Source organism: Apis dorsata, unplaced genomic scaffold (assembly GCF_000469605.1).
Source record: "Apis dorsata unplaced genomic scaffold, Apis dorsata 1.3 scaffold_604, whole genome shotgun sequence".
Classification (NCBI taxonomy): Eukaryota; Metazoa; Arthropoda; class Insecta; order Hymenoptera; family Apidae; genus Apis; species Apis dorsata.
In genome coordinates this window covers 298,763-309,496 of record NW_006263804.1, presented here as the reverse complement: position 1 = coordinate 309,496, position 10,734 = coordinate 298,763, and the positions used below count along the sequence as shown (strand labels likewise).

General features: G+C 23.7%; 2 protein-coding genes across 5 annotated transcripts in view; both read right to left on the bottom strand.

The window, feature by feature from the left end:
• Window positions 1-1,752: 1,752 nt before the first annotated feature.
• On the bottom strand, window positions 1,753-4,848 carry LOC102671909 (ethanolamine-phosphate cytidylyltransferase). 4 transcript variants are annotated; one of them, XM_031513153.1, is made up of 7 exons: window positions 4,645-4,848; window positions 4,267-4,404; window positions 3,906-4,085; window positions 3,361-3,787; window positions 3,058-3,278; window positions 2,453-2,537; window positions 2,124-2,205 (listed from the first exon to the last, which is right to left on the bottom strand). In XM_031513153.1, exons 1-6 carry the CDS (start codon window positions 4,686-4,688, stop codon window positions 2,492-2,494), a joined length of 1,056 nt encoding a protein of 351 aa, XP_031369013.1. In that variant the 5' UTR covers window positions 4,689-4,848; the 3' UTR covers window positions 2,124-2,205; window positions 2,453-2,491. The 4 variants fall into 4 exon arrangements, with proteins under 4 accessions (XP_006621260.1, XP_031369013.1, XP_006621261.1 ...); XM_006621198.2 differs by having other exon boundaries at window positions 2,471-2,537; XM_006621197.2 differs by lacking the exon at window positions 2,453-2,537 and having other exon boundaries at window positions 1,753-2,205.
• Window positions 4,849-6,427: 1,579 nt separating this feature from the next.
• LOC102671632 (ATP-dependent RNA helicase dbp2-like) overlaps window positions 6,428-10,734 on the bottom strand; it is a 5,171-nt gene continuing 864 nt past the window's right edge. The window contains exons 2-6 of the mRNA XM_006621196.2: window positions 9,528-10,729; window positions 9,395-9,454; window positions 7,366-7,596; window positions 7,081-7,278; window positions 6,428-7,020 (exon numbers count right to left, since the gene is read on the bottom strand). Coding sequence (XP_006621259.1) covers window positions 6,860-7,020; window positions 7,081-7,278; window positions 7,366-7,596; window positions 9,395-9,454; window positions 9,528-10,729 — 1,852 coding nt within the window. The 3' untranslated portion in view covers window positions 6,428-6,859. The remainder of the gene's footprint in view (window positions 7,021-7,080; window positions 7,279-7,365; window positions 7,597-9,394; window positions 9,455-9,527; window positions 10,730-10,734) is intronic.

Here is a 10,734-nt window from a genome sequence, read left to right as displayed (position 1 = left end):
ATTTCAAATATATAAATATAATTAATATATTTAATTAAAAAATTAAATTTTAATAAGATATTTATATTAATTTTAGTTTAAAATATATAAAATAATAAGATTTAATAGAATTGCTACAAAAATATGAATATGTTAAAAATTGCGATTTATAATATATTATTTATAATATAAAAAGACAAATGTAATTTACAAATTTAAGAAATACTAAATTTTTTTATTATTGTCTTTCTACCTGATCATTCACTTTGCACGTTTTATATAGCAAATTGCACGAAAAACTATTTTACTTTTCTCACGTTAAGTACATATTTATTATTTATGAAACTATTTTTTTTATTATTTCAAGATAAATTTATTAAACGTGCAGTGCTATTACGTGACCTGAAACAGTGCATATGTAATCTCAAATAGTAATTTAGATTAATCGTATTAAGTTATTAATTATAGAATAATTTATTATCTACCCCAATATGGATTCATCATAATGAATCAAGTTTTCTTGAATAAGTGACAGTTTGAATCAATGTATATATATGTAAACATAATAAGATATATTAATCATATGTGAAATTTTATCATTTATGAATTTTAATTCCAAACTACTTAATCGACTAAATGTATAAATAAATAAATACGATAAGATATTTATTGTATTAATATGATCGCATATAATAATTTTATTTATTGCAAAATAAAGCATTATTACATATTTACGCATGTCATGCTTTTAGATACATTAAATTGATAGCAAAAATTAAATCAATTATTCCATATCATAATATTTTATAGCCTATTATTTTGTTACATTATTGCGAATACAATATGTAATACGGAATGCGATAATGCTGTGCAATTGCGCTTATACATACAAATAAAAATATAATTTATTATAATCAATTCTAATTTAAAAAAGTAAATAAAGCACATAGAAAATAAATTTTAAATATACTTTGATACAAATATGTAACATCAAAAATAAAAATGTAGAATAAATCTATTCTATATTACGTATATGACTAAAATTTATCTTTGGTTAATATTTTACTTTCAAGTAATGCTAATAATAATTAGTAAAAATAAAAATAATATAATAGTTATGTAATTACAAAATGTGGCACTTATGATTTATTTTACATTTTTAACATTTTCAAATGTACATTTTTTTTGTATGCACTATTCATTCATATTAAATATATTATATTTGACAAAATAAGAAGATATTTGTTATATATATAATAAAATTTTATGAATATTGCACAATTGAATATCATAAAAAAATATAAATCAATTCTTTCTTATAAAAATATACAAAATTATAATGCATTTCATAGAATAAATAATATAATAAATAAATTATTTAATTAATTATATTTTTTATAACTAATTATAAAATTTACTATAATTGGAATATAATTAATATAATTGGAATTTCTTTAAAATTTCTCATTTTCTAAAAAATATATATTTTTTTTTTTGATAAATTTTGATAAAAAATTATATAAAATTATTATAACTGCATTGCAGCTGCATTATAAAACTTAAAAATACTTAAAAATATTTAATATAAAAATTATTACTTTTACTATGATAAAACCACTACAAAAAATTAAATATCATAAAATATGTAAATAAAACCAATTTTGTAAAAAAAATTATATTTTTACATAATGTCAAAATATTTTGATATTTAATTTTCTTCTATATTTATCTCAAATATACAGGATGTTAATATTGTAATAATCAAAACTTATTAATGATATTATTATATCAGATATATATATATATATGCATAATTAAATATCGCAACATAAAATAAAATTTTCTAAATGTTTTTAATTAAAAATATTTGAATATACAAATATTCACAATTTTGTATACATTTATCGTTGTATTTTTTTTTTATCATTAAATCATTGGGAATGAAAAATAATATTTTTATAAAATATTAATATATACTTGTATTATATATTAATATTTTAAATATTTAGTATAATTATAAATGTATATCCAAATAGAATTAAATAATTTAAATATTAGTGTGATATCATATTTACAAATATATATATCATAAAATATAATTATCACACACTCTGCATATACAGAAAAAATTATTCAGTTCTTTCTTTTTTCTGGGATTTTATAAAGGCTTCATAAGCTGCTAACTCTTTTTTTTCTTTCTTTAAGTTTCTATCTTCAAATTCCAACCTGTAATTAAGGACTATATGACAACATGGTAAATTTATCTTAAATATTTGGGATATGCAAATATTTTTAATTATATTATAAATTAAATTTTTGTATAAAAAGTACACACATAAGAAAATTATAAATAGATAGAAATAATTACAAGATGAATCTGTGAATTCTATTATTAGCACAAAATTGCATATCCCATTATGAAAGCATAATAGATGAACGATAAAAAATTATAAAAAAAAGAATTTTTATTACAAATTAAATGAACAATTACAAAATGCAAGATGGTAACAGGTCAACGGTTGTTCAAGTTCTTAATTATCATATATAGTTCATTTGACCTAGGAAGATAAAATACTGCATACAATATATTTTTATTACCAATTTTGTATCAATAATATATATATATATATTTATATAACAAAAAGGATATTTATATCTTTAAATAGATAAAATTTGAATATTCATTAAAGTTACATAATATTATGATTAGATATTTAATACTTTTTTATTGAATGATAATTTTAAAAAATTTATATTTAGAATTACATCTAATATAATTCTAATATAAATATCTTTTTTAAACAAACAACTTTTGTAATATTATTAAAAATTTTCTTTATTAAAAATTATTTTTACCATTATTTATTTATTCTTCTCATTTTTAATTCTTTTAAATCATTATAATTTCAATTTTATTTTTTTTTTATTGAATTTTAAATAATTTTTAAATATAAATAAATTAATATAAAATTTATATATTATATATAACTTTAATTTGGAATCTAAAAATCTTTGATTGTAATTAATAAAATACTTTTAATCATATAATATTATATAATATATAATTATTTAACATACCTGTGAAGAATTATACGCTCAACAATTTTTTCTGTTGTCATATCATTACCACTATCCAACAATTTAAATTTATTTTGTCTTTTAGGTTCAACATATGGATCTGAACCATCTTCACAAGGCATGATAGGAGTTTGACCATGACAAACAATAGATACATCAAAATGTTCCATAAGATCTTTAGTAACTTCATATGGTGCTCCAATTACTACTTCATTAACATACTATTTATAAATCAAATAATAAATTTTAAATATGTCATAATTCAATTATTTTCAGACTTTAATTAATAATCTTATTTCTTACCTTGCATGCTAATACACTAAGTACTCTTTCATGAAGATTCATAATTGGATGATTACCATATTTGTACCGATTAACTACTGGATCTGTATGAAGTCCAACTATAAGATAATCACCTTCTTTTTTTGCAACTTCTAAGAAATCTAAATGACCAACATGAAAAAGATCAAATGCTCCTGCTACATAAACTATTTTGTCTCCAGGTTGTGGACTTTTTCCATCACTAAATTGAATAATTTTTTGTGTAGTAGGTAAAAATTGTGAACAACCTGTCCAAGGACTTCGAGCTGTTCTGTCTTGACCCATGCTTTTACTGGGTTCTCTATCAACACTATATTCACTATCTCCTTGTTTAAAATGTTGTCGTGTCATTAAAAGCATACGTCCTACTAAATCAGTTGTTGATACACCAGCTGTTCTCTGAACTTCTCTACAATAATTACATTTTTATACATATTTTATTTATATATAATTTATTATTATTACTAAAACTCTTTTCTTTTCTTTTTCTCTTTCCCTTTCTCATTATTTTATTATTCTATTTATACCTGTAGCGACCTGCTGCTTTAACCAAATGATACGTATCTACACCATCTGCTGTCATAGTAATATCATCACCATGAACACAAAAATCACAATTATATTTGTCTAATGTTTCCAGAGTTGTAACATAAGGTGCTCCTTCAACTACTTCATCTACCCACTTAATACCACGAACCATTTTATATCTAATATAAATATATTTAATTAAATAACAAGTATAAATTAAAAATCATTCTAAAAATATTTAATTTTTTTCATATTATTTAAAAAAAATTACTTTTCATATTTATATATATATATTAATAAAAAATGTAGAAATTATTTAAAATTTAAAATATAACTTATTTTATTGCAATAAAATCATACCTTTCTTGTTCCATAAATACTGGTGGTCCTTTATGTTTAGTAATTTCTTCATCTGTATGTACACCCACAACTAAATAATCACCTAATGCTTTCGCTTGACGCAAAGAATTCGCATGGCCAAAATGTACCATATCATAACTGTATTGAAAAAAATTCTTATATATTTATTTATATTTATTTAAAAATATAGATCACAACATTGTCAATTTAATTTAAAAAAAATATCATAATTTTGTTATACATATGATTTTTTATTTTTTATGTATGATTATGTCATCATTCGATTATGAAAAAATTATAATCATATACCAATTTCGAACAATAAGTACGTGTAATTTAAAATAAATAGAGTAAGGTTATAATTTGATAGAAACGTACCATCCATCACACCACACTCTTATTTCTTTACGATTTTCTGTCATAATGAAGAAAATTGATATTTATTATATAAGAAACAATTTTTTTTTTTTTTTTTTTTTTTTTTTTTTACTCAATAAATAATAATCGATAACTATGATACACACTACATCAAATCTGGGAAAGCACTAAGATACTGCGTGCTTGCTTCGCCAATCCACATTATTACTCACACATCATATATTTTTCAACTATATCCCCACTTCTTTTATTTCTCTCTCTCTCTCTCTCTAGACATTTATAAGAGATATTAAATATTTGAAAAGAGAAATCCAATAAAATCAAAATATTTGAAATCAATTATAAGATATTTTTAAATTTTGAACAGTTTTAAAATAATTTTAAAATAATATTTAATATTCATATATATTAAATATATAAAATGATTTACAATTCAATATTGTAAGTCCAAATAATTCTTATCATGTTATGGATTTTTTTTAAATTCTATTAATTTTATAAATAAACTTATATTCCTATTTTTAAAATATAAATTTTAAATTTATTATAAATTATGTAATTTAAAATTAATATATTTTTTCAATTTTTTTTATGTAATTAAACATAAATTTGAAATACAATAAACGTGATAGTATAATAACATAATATATTATTACAATGAAAATGGAATATTTCATTATTTATTAGACAACATTGTACAATATAAAAATATTACGACTATTTCAGATCTACAAAATTTACTATTGATAAGACATTAATAATATCTTGTATATAGAATTCTGATCTAATGATCTTTTAATTTATTCAACATCAAAAAATATATTCACGCAAAGTTATAAAACACTGAAATTTACACATAAATATATTATGTGATAAATACTATGATAAATGACTAATGATATTACAATGTGAATTCTATTATCGCAAAAATAATTAGACAGGCACACGTAATCGGCAGTTATAGCTCTAATAATATCGCTAAAGTGTAATTGTACAGAATATTATATTGGAATGAATCAATATATTCTGATATATTCTGATCATATGATAAATCTTCAGCCAATGATAAATATCTTTTTATGATTGAAGCTATTAACATTAATCATTCATAATGACACATATTATAACATATTATAATTTATTTTATGAACGATATTAATGTTAAGTGTAATAATCATTTTAAATAGTTACATGACTGAAATATTATTTTAATGAATATAAATCATTTTTTTTTTTTTGACAAAATTCATGTGAAAAATATAATAATTATAACAACATCTCAAAGCAATATGACTTTTTAATGTAATATCTTTAAATTCAATAGAAAATTTAATGAATGCAATTTTTTCTGAACAAGGAAATCTATATATATATATATAATAAAATTTTATCTAAAATTATTTAAATATTTTATATTCATATTATTAAATTTTTAATATTATAATGCATAGTTTTATACTCTTTTAAATTTAATACAGTGCAATGTATTATATGTTTGAAATAATATAAATAATTCATGCATTTACAATTTATATCAATACTTACAGAAGAATCAAATTTCTATAAATTAAACAATATTTATAATTACCACAAATTATAATATTATTATTAGCATAATTGTTTGAAATTAATTTTTTTCATTATTCACTGTTTCTTAATCTCCTTTATTTAAAAAAACATTATTTTTTATTATTTCTTATTATATTTTATAATTAAATTTTTGTTTTTATTTTTATTTAATCTATATTAAGTATCTAACATTTTCAAACAATGAAGCATAAAATTCCATGAAAATAATATAGTTATATTTGCAAAAATCGAAGTTAAAAATCAGCAGTAATGTGATCTGCTATTACATTTACATGTACATTTTTTTTCTTTTTTCTTTTTTTTTTTTTTTTTATAAAAAAGAATGCTTATGAATATCCTTAAATTATCATAATCTAAACCTTCTAATACATTTAATTATATTGTTTTAATCGCTATTACGTGAATTTTATTCTATTTTATGTTTAGTCAGCGCGAGAAGCACGTCATATAGAAAAAATATTCTATTTGAACAAAACATGTTTAGTCATGATAAAAACTACACTACATAGAAAACATGTTCTATTGAAATAGAATATTTTTCTGTTTCTTTTTTTCTTTCTTGTTTTTTTACTATATTACATAAAAGTTTTTCTTAAAATTAATTATTTTTAAGTATTTCTTAAAATTAATAACCATTTTGTTGTCTATAATTACTGCCACTACTTCCTCCCCCGCTTCCTCCATATCCACCATTTTGACTATAACTGTTGGAACCACCACCAGAACCTCCACCATAATTGTTTTGAGAAAATACTTTACTATTATAACTGCCACCTCCCATACCACCTGAAGACATAAATTATTTAATAACTGTACATAATATATGCAAAAAATAAAAAATCTTACAATTTTTATTTGAAGTCATACTGCTATTAGTGCCATTCCATTTATTTCCTCGGTCTCCACCACTACTACTATTAGAACGATCAAATCTTCCACCTCTATCTCCATCACGACCTCCTCGCGAACCTCGTGAACCGCCGCCACCGCGGCCTCCAGAACCACGTCCACTGCCACCTCCGCTACGTCCTCCATAACGACCTCCTGTAATAAAAATATAAGAAAATAAAATACAATAAAAGTATAAAATACAAAAATAAATTGGTTAATTAAAATTAAATTAAAGCATACTTTTATAAATGCCTGGATTTCTCGATAATTCGTATAATTTAGGATTTACAACTTGTTTTGCTTCTTCTAAAACTTGTATTAAGTCACTAGCCTTGTGTGCGTTACCAGGAGTGAAAAATGCGTACGCAGTTCCGGTACGCTGTGACCGTCCTGTACGTCCGATCCGATGTACATAATCTTCCGAATTGGACGGGTAATCCAAATTTATCACAAACTTAACATCTTCCACATCTATATAACATTAAAAGTTAAAATCATCGAAAACGAAAATTACTTATGTCTTTGTGGTTCAATTAACTTACAAAGCGAATTAATAAAGCATTAATAAACATAATATGTGCAATATAAATGGAATTAAATATTACTTATAAATTAAAATATATATTATTATTCACTTTTATTTATCAACTTTTATAAGATTTTTAATTCCATTTATAATTTTTATATAAAATATATAAATGAGTTGACCACAAAGAGCAAATTTTTATATTATTTACCTGTGGTTGTCAAAAGCTGGAAACGTAAATACATTTTTGGAAATGTAGAGGAATCAGAGCTCAGATGGTTCTCATGGAATTCTCACTTTATGCGTTAGTGAGCTGTATATTTACTCTTAGTAACTTCACACCCTTCTCTCCCGCACCAAAGTATGGATCTGTGCTGGTCTTTCAAAATTTGGTCCTTGCGTATTGCTTCCGTGAGGTTGGAACATTGGACAACATGTGCATTCTCCGATCAACCCCACATGCATTCCATTGTATGAGTAACATCAACATTTATTTTGCAATGTTGAAAATTCATAAATTTTTTTTTGAAATTTTGTAAAATCAATTATTTTATATAATAATATATATTTTCAAGAAAAATTAAAAAAATGAGATGAATATATATACATATAAATATTGTAATATTATCCATATATATAATATATAATATATATACAAATATATATGTACATATATTTATTTCATTTGGAAATCTATATTAAATTTTTTTTTAATTTTATAAACATTGCAAAATAAAGTAATGCCATTTCCTATCCATTTCCTATTTTCTAATCTAAGAATGTAAGTGGTACAACATTTATCCTGTTCAGTAGTCCTTGTATGCTAGATACCCTAATTCTATAACTTCCATACTTTGGACCGTCGCAGGTACAGAGTGAGAGTGTGTTTTTCAAGTGGCACGGTGAGCCGAGGCACAGCGTTAGGTTAGCTTGTTGCGCGGGGACAGACCAGCAGTCACGCCCCATTCAATTATATATTCCAAAGCAAGCTCTCCAGAGTTCTTATCATTGATAAAACTCCGTCGCATGTGCCTCTGAAAACACATAGAACAGCACGTTAATACCAGACTGACAAGACTTTTCTTAATCAGAACAAAATTTAAAAACATGAATTTTCTATCATCTTACCTGCTTACCTAATTTAATTTTATTGCTGAAATATTTTGACTTACTTTTGATTCTAATATTAATATTAATAATTATATATTTTACAGTAAATAAAAAATTATAAATTAATATTTTTTTTAGAATGTAATTCATATTTTAAATTAATAATAAATTTATTTAATAAGATTAATAGATTGAAGAAAAATATTGTTTTAATATATACAATATCATTATTAGAAATTAAAAGTATGTCAAAATCCATCTAAACTATGATAAAATTAAAATTATAAAATATTTCTTCAATATTATTATGCTGAAAAGATGAGAATAATAACATTAATTTTTTTTTTTATATGATTTTATAGTATATTCCTGGATAATGAGTTAATGGAAATCAATTAAAATATCCTAAACAAAATAAAAAAAAATTTATCACTAATTGTATTAATCGATTATTCTGGACCTCTGCAGTTTTTAAACAATTTCCATTCACACCAAGAAAGGACTAATGTCAATCAGTCTGGCACATGCCGTTATCCGTTGCCACATCACAATTATACAACTCTCACAAATGTGAAATAACCATCGCAGCCTGACCCTTACATCATACCCACTCATGTGTAAACAGATTCTTACCTAATCCTCTTGCTGCAACATCTGTAGCTACTAGAATGGCAGATCTGCTATTCCGGAACTCTGAAATAAATTCTCTAGTATTGAGCAGAATATGTTTAGGCACAAAGAAAAAGGAATCTTAATTAGAACTTACGATTTAATACATAATCTCTTTCTTGTTGACTTTTATCACCATGGATGCCAATTGCTTGCCATCCATATCTATTAATTGCACGTGTTATATCATCTACTTTTCTCTTAGTTTCAACAAAAATGATAGTTTTATTTTCTGGTTCATTTGATATTTCTTCTAAAAGTTTCATAAGTTTACCCTCTTTTTCATATTCTTCACATACATCAACAATTTGGAGAATATTATGATTAGCAGCTAATTGTAGAGAGCCAATGTTAATTTGTATATAATCAGTTAAAAATTCTTCTGCAAGATTACGAACTTCTTTTGGCCATGTTGCAGACCACATAAGAGTTTGTCTATCAGGTCGTATTTGTTCTACAATTTTTCTAATTTGTGGTTCAAAACCCATATCAAGCATTCTATCGGCCTCATCAAGTACTAAATATGTACATCTACGTAAATTTGTTGTACCTCGTTCTAAAAAATCAATAAGACGTCCAGGTGTTGCTATACAAATTTCAACACCTCGTTCAAGATCTCGAGCTTGAGGACCTTTTGGAGCTCCACCAAAAATACAAGTATTTCTTACTTGTGATGAAATACCAAAATCTGATGCAACTTGTTGAATTTGCTGTGCAAGTTCTCTTGTTGGTGCCAGAATTAGAGCTATAGGTCCATCATTTCGGTTTAATCTTGGTTGATGATTTATATGTACAATTGCTGGTAAAATATATGCCAATGTTTTTCCAGATCCAGTTTGAGCAATTCCAACCATATCACGTCCAGATAAAGCAATAGGCCAACCTTGTGCCTGAATTGCAGTTGGTTCTCCAAAACCTTGTCTATGAATTTCATTTAATACATAATCTGGAAATCCACCTTCCTCAAAATATATGTTTGGACCTGGCACATTTGTTCCTTTCACAGTAATTTCTTTATCAGAACGATAAGCTTCAACTACATGTGAACTTCGAGTTGTAACATTAGGATGTGGCTGATAAAAGTCTTTTCTAAATGGTTGTAATGTACTCATATCCCATCTTGGTTTCCGTAAACGTTCTCCAGGTTGTCTGTTTTTAAAATTATTGTTTCCAAAATTACTATCTCTATTGGAATTACTACTAAATCTTCCACCTCCACTATTTCCATCTCGACCATTAAAACGGCCACCGCGTGCTCCTCCTCCTCTTCTATCATTACGTTCACGATCACGGTATGCCCTTTA